Raw genomic sequence first — 18,239 nt, 5'->3', positions numbered from 1 at the left:
CAGTACATTTTCCATTTTGTTAGGTTCCATCTGTGTGAAAAAGAAGCATTTTCATTTTTATAATGTCGACCATAACCCCAACAATTATGTATAATGTCCATAATTTAAAAGAGATATTAAAAGAAATAACTAGGAATTTACTTTATACTCAACAGTCCAGATCATCTTACGGAGCCAGATGCTAATGTAGGTTTTGGGGACGCTCTTACTGCCGCCCTAGATGTGATGGCGTTCACACACGACCTGGATCTCAATGTTTCTACTCAGCCTGTGCCTGCATCAGGGCTGACACCGGCTTTGGTGCCAGTCCCAACACAAACTTCAGCTCCAACTTTCCCTCCAACCACGACTCCATCCACTCTCAGTGTCCCAACTGAGGTGGGAGGTAAATATACTAACTATTATTTCATGTTTTCACAGTGGTCTACATGGTGCAATATTGTAGGATATTCACACCATTTCATCATCAGGGAAAGCAGGCTCTTTGACAGTCCTTGGTAGCAGATCCAACAGATACGTACGTACTGGTACCACTTTCCTTGATGATGGAACTGATACTAGCTCCGAAACAATAGCTGTCTTTATATCTGCGAAACTTTGCAATGACCCAAAAATCTCGCACCATCGTACTCCAGTATATACATAAATTTGATTTATATACAGTATTAAATATAATTTTTTTTTTTATTTAATCATAAGATAGCTGCCCTTAAGAAAAGGGTTGCACAAAGGACACAGCAGCATATTATGAATGCAAAATCAATTCCAATACACAACATAATACAAAAGTTTCTAATATAGGTAAACCAAACAAAATTTACATAATATTAAAATTTTTCATTAGTTCATTGTTCACATAAATAATATATATATATATGCGTGTGAGTGTGCGTATCTTATATATATATGATTTATTATTATTCATAAAATTATCTGCCCTCCAATGAGGATGACCCCTAGGATCCAGAAGATTATACACAGAGAAATAGAAGTTCATTTTACACAAAAATTTAGAATCATAATACAAATATAATTACAAGAACAAAATATTAATTATTATTAAAATAAAGGTAGAAATGCAGAATCTGCAGAGAGTCTTCCAAAATCTGCATAACGTAGTTATGGTCCCACAATTAATTATTACAAAATTAAATAGTCTAGACAATTGGACAGTAATGAGGTTAATAATTGGAGTATGGGGAACCATTCCCAAATTTCTTTCTAATTTCTGGACATCAATGGGATTAGATAAAGCAGACCAGATTGACCATTATCACTATTAAAGAGTCTGTTTCAATTTTAATTAATCTCCTTTATGGATCTAATAATTAACTTAAGAATTAATGAATTATTATTACAATACCGTATGTATAATTTAAAACAAAATTATAAACCTCATAGTTTAGTTAGTTACCCTGTAGCCAAACTTTTTTATATTCACTCAGTTTAAAATTAATATCTATTAAGTTTTATTTATGTTCAAGATTTATGGGTTATATATGATCTATACCTTGTATTTCTACTTACCAGTACTGTTTATAATATTTCGTCCTTGTGAAAACCCTATAATATGGGAAGTTCGTAGCAATAATGTACTATATATGCCCACATTTCTTTTGATCATCAGGTGGACGGATTACTGACATGTTATCGCAGTTTGGAACTGAGCTGCCTACAATGGCGCCCCCTGCTGTTCCATCTCTATACCCGAAGCTAGAAGCCGACCATGAGGACAAGGACCATCTCCGCCAACTAGTAATAGCGTCAGAATTACCACACGTAGCAGAATCAGAACTTGTGAGCCTGGCAACAGCTGCAGCAGATGTAGACGGTTTAGAAGAGGTGTCACCCAGAGAACAGCACCAGTACTGTTGTCTGTCACTCTCCCAGGAGGCTTTAGATGAGCGGCGACGTCAGGCCACGGCTCTTGATCCTAGTGATAGTGACGGACTTGGTGGTAGGTTTACATAGTGCATACATTTTATCTTCCTCCGCTCGGAGATGTAGAGCAGAAGTGGCAATGCACAGAGCAGCTGCACATATGCGAGCAGGGGAAGATAAAATGTATGCATTGTAGTACTGGTATGTCTCGTGACGGGAATATTGTACGAAATGGAAATATAAATATTGGAGATTTATCCTTCGAAGAGGTGGAAAAATTCAAATATCTTGGAGCAACAGTAACAAATATAAATGACACTCGGGAGGAAATTAAACGCAGAATAAATATGGGAAATGCGTGTTATTATTCGGTTGAGAAGCTCTTATCATCCAGTCTGCTCTCCAAAAATCTGAAAGTTAGAATTTATAAAACACAGTTATACTACCGGTTCTTCTAAATGGCTGTGAAACTTGGACTCTCACTCTGAGAGAGGAACATAGGTTAAGGGTGGTTGAGAATAAGGTGCTTAGGAAAATATTTGGGGCTAAGCGGGATGAAGTTACAGGAGAATGGAGAAAGTTACACAACACAGAACTGCACACATTGTATTCTTCACCTGACATAATTAGGAACTTGAAATCCAGACGTTTGAGATGGGCAGGGCATGTAGCACGTATGGGCGAATCCAGAAATGCATATAGAGTGTTAGTTGGGAGACCGGAGGGAAAAAGACCTTTAGGGAGGCCGAGACGTAGATGGGAGGATAATATTAAAATGGATTTGAGGGAGGTGGGATATGATGATAGAGACTGGCTTAATCTTGCACAGGATAGGGACCGATGGCGGGCTTATGTGAGGGCGGCAATGAACCTTCGGGTTCCTTAAAAGCCATTTGTAAGTAAGTAAGTAAGTAGTACTGGTATGTTAAATGAAACAGTGAAACCTATAGGCCTACTACTCACAAATAAAGTGATCGCACAGATTTGGACAGGAAACATATAACGCATGTTAATATATATACTCTTGCCAGTTGATTCAAACATTCTCATGGCTTGGAGCATATACAAGGAAAATCAATTTTTTTTTGCTAGTTTATCTTTGAAAATGATATGAAAATCTATTAGTATTCATCCATTAAATCGTACTGTAAATGCTACAATGAATATAATTTACGGTACTTAAAGAGGCTAAAAGCAGACAATATTTTTTTAGTAAATAAGAATGATATTTGAATTTGAAACACACAGCATGGCCTGCTGAAGTTTTGTGCAACTAGAAAATGGATCACAGTCCTGCCATCTATCCGCAATATGCAGAACCCGAATCACGTAAAGTGAAGTGGGTAGGCATTATATATATATATATATATATATATATATATATATATATATATATATATATATATATATATACACATACACACACACACACTAGATTGCATTTAAAACAAAACTAAACATCATGCATTTGACTAAATTATGATGTTTTGCATAATGATAAATGATTTGAGCGCCCTAATTGGCGTATCAATTGTCCAAGAAATGGATTTACGAGCTCCATAACGTTTCTGTAGGGAACCGCATTTTAAATTTGTTTATATCATTCAGTTTATATTATTGCATATTGATTTAACTTTCTGATTATCTATCTGTCATTTGATGATCAGCATAAAGTAGGATTGTAAGGTCCATTCCGTTAATTACTTGTATAAATGTAATTATTAGTGTTCAAAATTCATAACTAATAATATTATAATTAAGATAAAGCCATTACTTGTATATTTTTATGTTTCCTTGGAGTTTTTCCAAAGTTTCGTTGCAATGGCCGTTTGTCTGTATTTCTCGCCATCCTACCCCAAAAATAATTTATTTGTTGTTGTTTAGTCAACTGTTCAAAGAGGAGTGGAACCCCTTAAGTGACACCAATAAGGTGTCACTCATGAGGCAATAAGCCAGGAGATAATGGGTTAGGGTGGCCAGTTCCTTTCCTCCTCCATTGCATACATCACTGACTAGTTACATATTACACTAATCAGACTTCAGATGCATACAATAGTAATATGCGTTACAAGAGCGGTATGTTGAAGTTTTCATGTTCGAGGAAAAGTTTGAAAAAGCAAAACGTAGTTGAGCTTTTTTAATTTCCGAGAATTGAAAGAAAACATACCACTCGTGTATCATACATTATTTTGTGCGAAGATCGTTTATTACATACCTGAAAGTCTAATTAGTTGCAATGAAAATCTCTATCTTGGTTCCTGTTCAATGACGGCAAATTTGCAAAACAAAAATACCTATCTTCAACATTGTTGCTTTAAAATGTTTTCTGTGTTTACTATACTCCAGCAGGCCGTGATATATGTCTGTCTTTTTTTTCCCCCCAGTCTATGATGAGTCTGGAATCTTGTTGATTTTTTTCACGGCTTCCTTAATGTTACTTGCATCACGAATGCAGTAACTTTAGTGGAGTTGTAGAGTTTACTTAATTTTTGCAAATATTTAAAAACAATAATTAACAGTGCAATTTAGGTGAAATTGCAGTGGTAAGTTTCCAATTTATAATTATTACTATATTGAACGTTTCTAAAAATAATATGTTAAAAGCCTAAAGCAGTAAAATCAATATGTCACTTAAGCGGTAAGAAGAGGGAAATTGTTATGTGTGTTAGGTTGGGAATACTGAATGTGGAATTTTAGACTTTCCGCGGATTGGTTTTGTGCGGAAACCATGCAAATACGCACAATCTCGCACAAACAATTGTTCTTCCTCTGTCACATATCGTCAAATGAGATGTACTGTCTGATAATAGATGTACTTATCAGCCAGAATCTCAATCAGAGATATTAACTGATCTAATTCTCTTTCAAATATTTTCCTCGGGGAAATGCCACATTATATCTTAGACACTTAAAACTGTTAGTTTGGGTATATAATCCTGTGATTCTGTTTACCAGATGGTCCCCTGCTGGGACGTGGCTCACGCATAAGAAGAGCTCGTTCTGCAAGACTGCGCAGTGCCAATTCCGGGGGCAGGACGAGTGTCAGTCAAGACCAGCAACACTTGTTTCAACACCTGGACGACGGCAGCTCCAGCACCTCATCTGACAGTGGACTTGTGAATCCTGCCTTCATACAGGATCAGAGCCGACCACTGACGACCACTGGAATTCTCAGAAACATACTGCCTACTGAAAATGGCAATCCTTTTGTAAGTATTAATTGTGTTACTACACTGACAGCAGTATAAAGATGTAACAATGCAAATATCTGATAAGCAACACATGAAATTCAGTTAGGCATGAACCAGACCACTGGAGACTGAACTGATGAAGATCAACAATAACTGCAACACAACAGCAGTCATCGTCATCGTCACCGTCATCGTCATCATCATCATCATTATCATCATCATCTCCATCTCTCTTCTGGGAGTGTTTCAGTATTCTGGGATCATATGGCTGATCGTATTTCAAGCTTTTGGACATTTTCACTACAGTGCAAGTTTCCACTGTTACTGATTTCTATGTTTTGGGAATAATTTCTATTGTATCAAGATTCAATTTTTGTACATACCCAGTGTACGTACTGGTACTTCTTAAGTTTTTGTTAATAAGCTCAGTTGCTGTTGATGTTGTGATTTAATGGGTGGTAACACAGACAAAGCTAGGTTTTCTTTCATCTGTGGATAAGATCCAGCTTGGCACCTCTTACCTTTCATCATTGCATACATAAACATATACTCATGTACTCTTTCCATAGATTGCCTTCTGCTGACATCCATCTTCATCCAACACTTGAGATAATATTACAGTTGTTCTGGCAGGTCTCCATTAGCTTCGTCTCTGGAAGGTATTATCGATGATTAAGACAGTCCCTTTTTATATTTTTGTAGGATAATACCTAATTTTTCTGTTTTATATATTATTGTTATTATTTAATAATCTCAAGTAAGTCTTGGTTGGATTTGATTAGGGGTAAAACACATTTCTTTGTGGAAATTTACAGTTCTCATTTCAGTATGTGTGTGGTTTGCAGAACATATCAATAAATTGCTATTCGTTATCATTCTGGTAGATGGTTTCTATTATTTGTAGTTCTTTTGAATATAATTCCCAGAACACCAGTTGTTATTATTAGTGTACCGGTAATTGTTCCTTTAAGGGTCTACATTCTTTGGATTTTATACTTAGATCATTGTACTTCAATATTTATATAAGTTCCTTTCGTAAACACATTTTTGGCTTCAGATATAACTACTTCAATAATAGTGCATCTTTTGTTCTTCTCGTCCTTAATAATAATTATGTCCGTTTGATTGACGTTATTCTTCTGTCAATGATTATATGATGGTAGTGGTGGTGGTGGTGGTAGTGGTAAATACAATTCTGAGTTAAACTATAATATTGATCTTTCCATTGTGCATAACTGAAGCATGTAATATGATATACTTTTCAGAGCCAGAGGAGAGGTTCAACTACAAAATCGGATATTCCTGATTCCGAGAAAGAAAAGAAAAAGGAAGCTGTAGGTCAGAAACATTCCATCATTCGTTCTAGGCCAAGACCCAAAACAGCGAGAACTAACAGGTAACTAACAGGAAAGAGTTACAATGTATTATTTCCTGCCGGTACCTATTAAATTCCACTCTTTTATGCGTAAAGGAAATTAGATCCATATAATGCATATTAGTTTCAATTTATAATACCATTTTTAATGTAATAAAAGATTTAAATTAAGTGCTGTTGTATTGGAAGACATATCGGTATTGTAATATATGGTAGGCCTACATAATTGCAATATAACATTGTAACTTTTAATTACGCAGATGTTTTCCTGGAACTTGGCTGAAACAAATTTAGCAACCGTAATTATTATTTAATTTTATTAATTTTTCCATGAAATATAAGGAAAGATGTGTAAGAAAAGTTTACATGGTAATTTTTAAAATTACTTCATGTTCAGTAGATAAATTAAAAAAATTAATTAAAAAAGTGGAGGGCAATCTAATCGCCGCCACTAGAAGTACTTTTGGTTGCGTAAAAAATTGTTAAGTCATCAGCGACTAATAAACAGCCAGAACTTATTTTTTGTACAGATATCATCTATGAAGATTATAAAAGAAAGAAGTCCTAAAGTGAGCTCTGTGGCACTCTACAGTTTAAGTTAGATGAATAGGAGAGTTTGTTAAACAGACGTACACAGGCTTTCTGTCAGTTTTTAAACCAGTTCACAAAACTTGAAAAAAGACCAATGCTTCCTAACTTATGAAGCAAGATGATATATATTCATCAATCATCATCATCATCATCATCATCATCATCAGTAGACGTTTCCACTCAGTTGTGAGTCGTCTCAGAACATAGCCTCTTCCAAAGTCCTATCTTCAGCTATAAGTTACTCCCCCTCAAATAAACTTGATCATTAGAGTCTCTTCATCATTAGCAATAATGGAACCTTATAGTTTAATTTGAATGGTTTTGGTGATTTTATTAAGCTCGGTTGAATTATTGAATAAACAAACATAAACAGTAATAAAGTAATCATGACATAATATAAGCCTTCTACGAAATTTTACAGCAGGAAGAGTGTCAAAATATAAGAAAAATCAATTTAGACTTGCAAGTTCAAATAATTAAGTGGTAATTCGAAAGTTAAGATCATTGTTGTGATGATGATGATGATGATGATCATCATCATCATCATCATCATCATCATCGTGAAACGTTTATGCTCTAGTGTGCAATGAATAAAATATTACAAAAATGTCAACATCGATGCCAATTACTTAGTAATGGCAGTGAGTTACGTCATACTATTCTGATGTCACTTGCTTAAACACAGATAGTACACAGTAATTGAATTGTAAATTTATGTAGTATATATTCAATAAAGAAATAATATATCATTAATAATATAACATGCAAATTGCATTAACTTTATTTCACTCTCGTTCTTATTCACAACCCTTATAAATAAGAACCAATTTCTTAAAAATCTAAGTATCACAGTAACACTCAATCGAGAGCATAAAAGTTTCAAGCAATTATAGGGATTCTTTGAATCCTCTGTAACTTTTATATTATTATTATTATTATTATTATTATTATTATTATTATTATTATTATTGTTATTATTATTATTATTATTATTATTGCTGTTACTATTATTATATAAATAAAATAAGTAATAATAATATCATCGTCATTAGCTTAAAAAGTTAGTGAAACAGTATCTTACAGCTAATTAGAAAACTAAATGAAATAAGAAATAAACATAAAACTATACTTACTTTTAGGGTTGCACCTTCATCTGTTGCATCAGTCAGGAGGAGTGGTTCGGCTGCCACAGTGCCTAGCATTCAGCAAGAGATAAATGGGAATGTGGAACCGCCAGAATCGCCACCAGATCCTCTTGATGCGTGGAGTACTCGTAACATCACCAACATGAATGCATTGCTGGAGTGGGGAAACGATGAGGAAGAGAGCTTGTAAATGAGACTGGATTCAATCTCTGAAATTAATTTTGAGATAAATTCTGTACTGTCAAACGTTTCTGTTCTTGATTCAGCTATTAATACTTGTACCTGTAAGGCTTTAAAATATTATTGTAGTTTATCAACTTGTTATAGTTGTAAGTTAATTCACTTCTAAATATAAAGTTCCTTAATCCAGATTTTAAAAAAAATTGGAAAAAGCAATAATTTATTTTTGTCATCGAGTGGAAAGTTTTAAGGAGAATTTATGACACTTCAGAATGGGAGGAAAGCAGAAAGTAATACCCAGTCGAGAACTGAAAGAATCCATTGATATGGTTACAGCACTGGGAACAGATGCTCAAGGGAGTATACCGAAACAACTACATCATGGGAGAACGGAAACAAAATTAAGATCTAGCGGCCAAAGAACTAAGACTAAGGAGAACTTGAAAATGATGGGGATAGTAAATCGTATAAGAATATGCGGAATGAAAATAAGTGTACTTTTTTTTTGTGTGTGGGAGGTAGTTAACCTCATGTTATAGTACCAAGAAGAGAGAGAATTACAGTGGTTTCATGGCTTCAGACATTCTGTGGTTGGACTAATTTAATTCGTTGAAATTCTGTGGCATCATTAAAGTCATAAATGTTTCCAGACTGGTTGCTTGGTAATATTTTCTTAATAGTACTTCAATTCTAGTGGAATATGTCACTAATTACGAAGAAATTATTGTTAGCTTGAAAATTGACAAGGTCTCCATTGTAAATTTTCTTGTCAATATGCCTGATGGAATATCCAGTCTCTCTTGATAATAGATATTATTTAGTACTTTTCCTTATGTATCATTTATATACCGGTACTATAAAACATAGACAAGTTATATTGTCAGTGCATTTATGTCATAATTAGGACTTGGAAGTTCATGCATTTGCATACTTTATTCTGAGCTGTTTAAAAATATTCTTATGCATTATATATGCAAATGATCAAATTTTGAGTTTAATGAACATGGTTTTATATTGCATATAACTGCATATTTTCGCCATTTTTATAAATGCATCATTTTTTCAATAGTACAATGTCTATACGACATTTTTATAAGATTTGCAGGGTCACTGGCATATTTAGGCTTAGGTGGAGGGCACTTGCCTTCTCCACCCCACTCGGGTGTGGGTACGATACCTGCTTGAGCTGAATAGCTTGTTGGGTTTTGACAGGTTTACCCTAACTGTGCATCGCGGTCTAAGGCATCCTGCCTAGGACTCGCGTTACGGAATGCGCGCTGGTTCGAGTCCTCATGGAGGAAGAAATTTTCTCATGAAATTTCGGCCAGTGAATGGGACCAGTGCCCACCCAGCATCGTGATGCACTTGAGGAGCTACGATAGGTAGTGAAATCCGGTTGCGAATGCCAGCTATAACGGCTGGGGGAATCATCGTGCTAACCACACGATACCTCCATTCTGGTTGGATGATCGTTCACCTCTGCTTCGACATGTGGGCGTGAGGCCAGCAGCCGGCTTGTCGGTCTAGGCCCTTCACGGGCTGTAGCACCATGGATTATTACCCTAACTGTAATGCGAATTTCAAGTAATCATATGGTGAATGCTCGGCAAATACCATCTCACTACCACCAAATCCGTAGACCTAAATAACCTTGTAGTTGAAACAGCATGTTAAATAACCAACTACAGTATAAGATTTACAAGTTTTTTTATTTGTTTATTTCGATCTTAAATCCAGTTTACCAACACTTCATCAGCTTATCACATGGACGAACATAAGCAGACAGCTGTATGGGAGATATAATATGTGAATCCCCATGCTAAACTACCAACTGTCGAACGTCACGTGTTAGGTCGCAGATTTCTGTGTTTAGATGAAGTTGTGGCGTGGTGAACCACTTATTGCGCGATCTGATGAAATGACACATACTGTTCTTATGCTTGCGATCCTGAATAGAATACAGTGATGCATATATGTGTTGGGATCAGATGTGTTCTGGTAGTCAATCCTTCTGATATTTAATTCTTATAATGCTGTTAACTATGCCAAAAGTTGAACTAACTTAGTCAAGTACTGGTAGTAGATTATAAAGTTTACAAACTGAATTTGCAAGTGACTTGATATCAACAGGTGGGAGAGTAATGTGCTGTTCTGTAAAGTCTGAAAAGAATGTGGGAAATTAAAAAATATTTCCAGTAGTTCAGCATGTAACACAGCAAAATATAATATAACCAAAAAATGCTGTCTGAAAGCAGTTGGTGAAACATCTGGGGAATCAGGTTAGTCACTTCTCTATTGACCTGTGTGAAGCATTTTTAGCAACCCATATTTTAATGTGAAAATTAATAAATCAGTTCTAAAAAAACCTTTCTTGGCAAATATACCCAACAACACGTGTGTGACGAAAGTACATTGTGTAATACATAATATATAAGACGATGCTATAACAATAATATTAACTATAACAAAAGATAAGCTACCAAATCAGCTCATGTGGCTCTCAGATGAAAGCACTGCTTTTGAGGACCATTTCCTTGCAAACGTAATGTCAGTGCCTTAAGTAAGGAACAACAGATCATACCGTACCTTCTCAATGTCACTAATGTGTGATAGATTTCTTGAAACTGATATCGAATATGACCTGGTACTTTTATTTGTTACGAACGCAACCAGTTACATGGTCAAATCAGGAGAAACATTAAAAGGAATTTTTAAAATCTGATTTATACTATATAGTAGCCTATACTTACATGCTTTTCATAGCATTGTTTTTCATTGGTAGATAGGTTAGTGACCTCCATAAATAAAATGTTCGTTAAATGCACCTCGAGAGTTTAGTCTTACAGATCAGTAGCGTCTAATACTACTCTTTCCTCTGCACCAGTGTTAACAGGGTGGGAAATTTGGCTCAATGTGACCTTGTATTATGATTCAGCACCTACAATCACTTAAAGGTGTGGATAATTCATTAGACTCCAATGATGATGAATCAATTCACCCAACTCAGAGTATATTCTCAAATAATGAGTTAGGAAGTAATCTTCTGTTTATATGTGCCCCATTTTTCCAGTTGACCAAAAACAATCATGTCACTGGAAACTGTCAGCTCTCCCTTAAATGTGTCACTAACAGTTTTTGAAGAAACAAAATCTAATCTGAGACTGTTCCTCGTAGTATAGGGCAAAGAGTAAAGGAAAAAGTGACTAACATTATTTCAAGAAATCGTGGATAGCCTACCAAGAGATGCGCGATATTCGAGATATTCTCGAAGGCGAATCCTTCATCACACCTTCATACTAAAAGTTTTTCAATTGAAAATTTCAGTCAAAATGTCGGTTGTGAATGCAAATCATCGCTGATTTGAGACAGTGGAACCATTTCTGATTCAATATCTAAGGGATAATGTAGCATTCGTGCTGTTACAGAAACGTGATTTCCTTTAATATACAGTACTAGTGTATATTTATTGGCATCTTTTGAACTTTTAAATGCATATTTGCATGCATATGTAGTGAATTTCCGGTCCTAGTCATAACCAAACAGAATGGTCAGTAGAAAACATCACAATATTAAAATTCCAATGAAACTTTTTGTTGTTTAGGTGGGAGAATATACTCGTGTGTAAACAGTGAGGTTTGTGAAACTTGTGGAATATTGTTCAGTATTGTTGTTTTGTTTTACTAATAAATATAGAAATTGATCAGTTTGTTCTTTTATTGTTTAAATTAAGAGAAAATGAATAAGTTACGGTATGTGTAACAGGAAATTTCACGAAGGTGTTTGGTGGACAGAGGGTAATTACTCCTAATTACAATATTATTATTATTATTTTTCAATTTCTTATTTTAACAATAACTTTCTCCTTAAGAACTGTTTATTGATTCAAAAATTTAACTACTTTTTGCGGACTATCCCTATATGGTTGTTTCCATCTTTCCTCTGTCAAGCTGACAATATGTTACATCATTACTTAGAAATTTCTCTTAGTGATTGCAGTTGGATTCAAGCTTCTTTACCTATTAAATTTGGTGGGTTAGGTATTAGAAAATTGAGTGATATTTGTACACCGGCATTTTTAGCTTCTGCGCACGGGGTTTTAGTCCGAATCAAATCTATTTTTCCCTCTTACAGTGATTCGGTTCAGAGCCCATTTGTGCAGGAGGCTTTAGTTCGATGGGGTGAGGTTTCCAATAACTCTGATCCTCCGTCTTTTCCAGCAGTTCAAAAGAATTGGGATGAAATACTAATCTCTCTTGTTAAGGAGTCCCTTCAGTCATCTTTTTCTTCAGATACAGATCGTGCTCGTTTTTTGGCTCTCCAACAAAATGTTTCAGGATCTTGGCTTCATGCAATTCCTTCCCCTAACATCGGTACCCTTATGGATCCCAGATCCTTTAAAGTTTCCGTGGCTTTACATCTCGGTTGCAAAATCTGTCACATTCATAAATGTATCTGTGGCAATATTGTAGATTCTTATGGCCACCATGCCTTAAGTTGTGTCATGAGTAAGGGGCGTCTCTCTCGTCATTCATCGCTCAATGACATCATTAAAAGAGCATTAACATCCTCAGGGGTTCCATCCATCTTAGAACCTTCCGGGATCAGCCGTTCAGATGGCAAGAGACCCGATGGTCTGACTCTAGTCCCGTGGCGTGTCGGCAAATCCTTAATTTGGGATTCCACATGTGTGGATACACTGGCCCCTTCTCATCTGTCTTCAACTTCTAAGACACCAGGATCTGCAGCAGAAAGTGCCGCTGTCAGTAAACACCATAAATATAAACATCTTGCAGATAATTATATTTTTGTCCCTTTTTCGGTTGAAATGTTTGGATCATGGTGTAGTGAAGCCAAAGCTCTCATCTCCACCATAGACAGAAGTTTGGTGCAGCTTTCTGGGGACCCTCGAAGCAGTCAATATCTACGTCAGCGCATTGGTATCGCCATTCAGCGCGGTAATGCTTGCATCCTTCCCCGAGTCCTCTTATTTAGATGAAATTTTCTTCCTTTAATTATTCATTTTATTTATTTGTATTTTATTATAAAAAAATTTATATATTGTTAAAGGAGTCTGATCTATTGTAATCAATCTATTCTTTAACAGACTCCATGCGCCTTCTACCCTCAAAATTGTATAATATGTTTTGTACATTTTATTATCCTTGAGTCTTATTGTGTAAAATTGGGACAGAAAATTATTTATATTTACTTTCATATATCACATCATTTATTGTCAGTTGCCATACAACGTATAGACGGACACGTCAATGAATAAAATTTTAACAATAGTGTATGAACTGCGTGTTGAGGCAAATTAGCGAAAACCTGGCTAAAACTCTAAATTTGAAATTTTCTTCCGAATTTTAATAGTTTTAACCATAAAGGCAGATCTCCTATTGAGGGTGCACAACTATTGTTTTCCTCTGCGTATCAGTAAATTGAGTGTTCTTGGGGAAGCAATGGAAATGACAGATAACATTCAAAACTGTATTCAAGTAGCCTACCCTATTTAATAGATGTCAAAGTGATTTAGCGACACGAATCCATTCTCTGGGTATATTTACACGATTAAACTACAGTACAGAGTGACACAAAATTAGACTGATAAATTCTGAGAAATCTGAAAACACTAGATATTTAGGAGTTCAGTTAGACAATAAATTAAACTGGAACCACCACATAGAAAATGTAATAAATCGATCAATCTTTCTTAATGTATCCAGCTGTTTGCTGACAACATAAAGTCCACTATAGTCTATTCAGTTGTTGTTTTTCACGAGAAATGAGGGGTATTTTGATCGGTGTTCATTATAGATGCCTATTGCTAGTAGCCAGAGGTGGGGTGTAGTCAATATATACTGCAGGGCTGCGTCTTCTGCAACTGGTACTGATAATTTTAAGTTACTTCTTTTGTGGTTTATAGATGGATAATATATAAGACTGTGTTCCAGGTCTTCATCATGATTATTACACCACAGACAAGTAGGATTATCAGAAATGTAAAATTGGTGTAGGTACAATTGAGTGACAATGTGATAAAATGTAATAAATAAAGCAAACAAAAAAGCATTGCTGATAAAACGTCTGAGCGGAATGACATGGGATACTTCTCAAGATATATTGAACAAAACTTACAGAACTTATATCAAATCAGCTATTAAATATGGCAGTGAGGCAATAGTCACGGCAAACAAAACAAAATAAATTGGAACAAACACAAAATAATATATCAAGACTCATAACAGGAGGAGTAAAAACTACTCCCTCTACAGCACTACAGTTGTACACAAAACAAACCCATTGTTGAAGAAATTAAAGAACAAAGTGCAAAAAATTTCCTTAAAATCAAATCTTTACCAGACATAACATGGATAAAACAAAAACCAACAACACAGAACCTAAAAACACAAACAGATATAATAAAATGGAACACAAACTATCTCAAGAAATTAAACATTAACAACAGAAGTAGAAAAAGCTGCACCACTGCAAAATCCACTAGACTACCACTCGTACAACATTAACCTCGATTTAATAGAAACAGTAAAGAAAGATCAAAATACAAAAGAAGAACTAAAACAAATAACGTTGTGCACTATTACAGAGAGATACTCATCATCAGAATGGCTACACATCTACACAGATGGCTCATTAATAAATAGAGGAACAAATGCTGAAGCTGGAGTACACTCATCTCTTTTTTCACACTATATAGCTATAGGTGAAAACAAATCCAATTTTGATGCAGAAATTGCAGCAATACTTTTTGCCCTAGAGCAATTAATATGTAGACCGAAAGTGTTTCACAATGCTGTCTTACTAGTCGACTCAAAAGCTACAATACAAGCCATAGCATCAAACAAATTGCCCCTTACAAATAAAATTAATGAAATCCGAAAACTAATAAAAAATACTAGAAAACTTACAGAAGAAAATACACTTCCAATGGATACCATCACACGTTGGCATAAGTGGGAATGAAATTGCTAATGAATTAGCAAAAAAAGGCACAAAATTGCATAGACAAAATAAAGTTTTGAGTACACACACATTAGGCATCAAAATTAAAACCAAATCAGAAGCAGAAATACTCCATAAAATTAATCAACAATCACAAGGGAAAAAATGGGCAGATATCAACAAACTTTGGAAAACATATAGCTTAAAACCAAGACAAGAAGCTATTGCCGCCTTCAGATTGAACACCGGTCATGACTGCCTTGCAGCACATCTCTGCAAAATTGGAATCCTTAATACTGAAGAATGCCCCTTATGCAACTTACCAGGTTCATCTATGGGAAGAGAACACCTATTCACATGCACTGCACTGAACAAGGAAGCACAACAAAATAAAAACTTCTCTCAACTTTATTGGGAAGCAAGAAGCAAAATGGGTTAAATGATCCCAAATTGCGGTCAACTCTGAGAAGTTGTACAGGACATCAAAATAAAACATTATTTCTAATACCATTTATTTCCATGAGACATAGTTTTGTTAGAACCAACTCCAAACAAAAAGGTCTAATGGAGACAAATCTGGGAAATGGGCCATGGAAAAGGAACTTCTCTGCCAATCCAGTGTTGTGGAAATCATCACTGTAGAATATGGCAATTGGGACATTGTTGTTAATAATGTAATTTGCTACCTCATATGTACAAACCATGTCAGTCAGCTCTATCCAGATGTATCAATTCATGTTGGTATGGTAAACAAACACTGTACTGGGTGTAGACTTACAAGCAAGTTTCAGCTGGCACCTCCAACCCCACTAATTTCTCTCTAAATTTAGCTGTAACACCATTTTTGAACCCACCATATAAGTAGCTCCATCAATGGTAATAGTGATAAATTTCTTCCAGTCATGTCCTGCAGATTTCATAACTTCTACTAAGGCTGAGAAAATATCATTTGCTGTAGTAGTCTGCTTGAAAAGTATTACTTCTAGAAGTTTCTCAGTTACAGTCATCTTTGAACACACATGGAATGAACACTGCTAGCTGTACCACGCCTTATACAGTATGTCATTGCTCTTGTCATCTGCTATGGAAAACGCAATAAAATTGGCCGGAAGTTTATTAGTATTTTTAAAATTTCCTGAAATTTTCATTGATACACTCAGCAACTGTATTCCTTGAGAGGCTGAGGTTTGAAAATGATTGTTTTTTTTTGGACATAATTCTGCAGAAGCAACCAAACATTTACTTACTTATAAATGGATTTAAGGAACCCGGAGGTTCAGTGTCGCCCTCACATAAGCCCTCCATCGGTCCCTATCCTGTGCAAGATTAATCCAGTCTCTATCATCATATCCCACCTCCCTCAAATCCATTTTAATATTATCCTCCCATCTATGTCTCGGCCTCCCCAAAGGTCTTTTTCCCTCCGGTCTCCCAACTAACACTCTATATGCATTTCTGGATTCGCCCATATGTGCTACATGCCCTGCCCATCTCAAACGTCTCGATTTAATGTTCCTAATTATGTCAGGTGAAGAATACAATGCGTGCAGTTCTTTGTTGTGTAACTTTCTCCATTCTCTTGTAACTTCATCCCGCTTAGCCCCAAATATTTTCCTAAACACCTTATTCTCAAACACCCTTAACCTATGTTCCTCTCTCAGAGTGAGAGTCCAAGTTTCACAACCATACAGAACAACCGGTAATATAACTGTTTTATAAATTCTAACTTTCAGATTTTTTGACAGCAGACTAGATGATAAAAGCTTCTCAACTGAATAATAACACGCATTTCCCTTATTTATTCTGCGTTTAATTTCCTCCCGAGTGTCATTTATATTTGTTACTGTTGCTCCAAGATATTTGAATTTTTCCACCCCTTCGAAGGATAAATCTCCAATTTTCATATTTCCATTTCATACAATATTCTGGTCACGAGACATAAGGTTTTCATGCTCATGCTATTTTATGATAATATAAAAGATGCTCTAAAGGCTGACTCGGTGACTTTATTTGCCTGGTCAAACAAGTTTTGCTGTGGCTATTCACTTTTTTAATTTATCGACTTTGTTCACACGAGTTTGACAGATATATTTACCATAATATTAACAATGTTTAGTGTCATAATGAGGTTTCAAGTTGTATTCTTGTACTATAAAAATAACAAATTTACAAGTAAGAGATGTATTCGTACCATTATTATTATTATTATTATTATTATTATTATTATTATTATTATTATTATAATAAAAGAAATACGAAATTTCCCATGCTTCATATAACACTCTACACTCCTTGTCAATGTTTCTCTTTATACCACTTCTACTGAGACTCTTTTTAATCTTGGAGAAGCAAATTACTGTCAGATGTTACCTTCAAAGAAAGCGGCAGAGCATTTTGTGTCTTCTGGGCATGGGTACAGGTTTAAGCTCTTCCTAACACTATAAACCTGACGTCATAGCTCACGTTCAACGAAGACAAACGAAACTATTTCTGCATCTGCTGGATTCAGAGTGAACTACTACCTACATACATGCTGCAGAGTCTCATTTTTCTAGGAGCGAAGATGCTATCTCTGACGGCAGAATGGAAGACAACGTAGCTGATTTCATTCAATTATTTGAACCAAGCGTTGTTCTTTATTAGACCAATTAATTATAATACCTGCCAAGAAAGAGGTATTCTATTCTGTGACTTATTTAGTTATATTTGGTTTCTATAATCCATTGGGCAAAATCTTATTATATTAGGATCAAACTTAATAGAAACCATATTTTTCCGAGGGCCATTTGGATTGACATCACAGGCCGTATGTTTGACACCCCTGACCTCAATCATGTCACTTTGCGCAATGTACATTCTGATCTGGCTCAACAATTAAACATTGATCTATCGTCAACAAATTTATCAACAAGACGG

General features: G+C 35.3%; 1 protein-coding gene across 3 annotated transcripts in view; it reads left to right on the top strand.

Moving 5' to 3' along the window:
• The window catches only part of iav (transient receptor potential cation channel subfamily V iav), a 53,133-nt gene extending 41,070 nt beyond the window's left edge, over positions 1-12,063 (top strand). For all 3 annotated transcript variants that reach the window (XM_069847144.1, XM_069847143.1, XM_069847145.1), the window contains 5 exons: positions 156-385; positions 1,628-1,957; positions 4,837-5,090; positions 6,338-6,468; positions 8,178-12,063. In XM_069847144.1, the coding sequence (XP_069703245.1) occupies positions 156-385; positions 1,628-1,957; positions 4,837-5,090; positions 6,338-6,468; positions 8,178-8,373 (1,141 nt within the window). In that variant the 3' untranslated portion in view covers positions 8,374-12,063. The remainder of the gene's footprint in view (positions 1-155; positions 386-1,627; positions 1,958-4,836; positions 5,091-6,337; positions 6,469-8,177) is intronic.
• The last annotated feature ends 6,176 nt before the right edge of the window (positions 12,064-18,239 follow it).

The sequence above is a fragment of the Periplaneta americana genome, chromosome 15 (genome assembly GCF_040183065.1).
Source record: "Periplaneta americana isolate PAMFEO1 chromosome 15, P.americana_PAMFEO1_priV1, whole genome shotgun sequence".
Lineage (NCBI taxonomy): Eukaryota > Metazoa > Arthropoda > Insecta > Blattodea > Blattidae > Periplaneta > Periplaneta americana.
The sequence above is the reverse complement of the archived record's forward strand: the minus strand, read 5'-3'. Positions and strand labels throughout refer to the sequence as shown.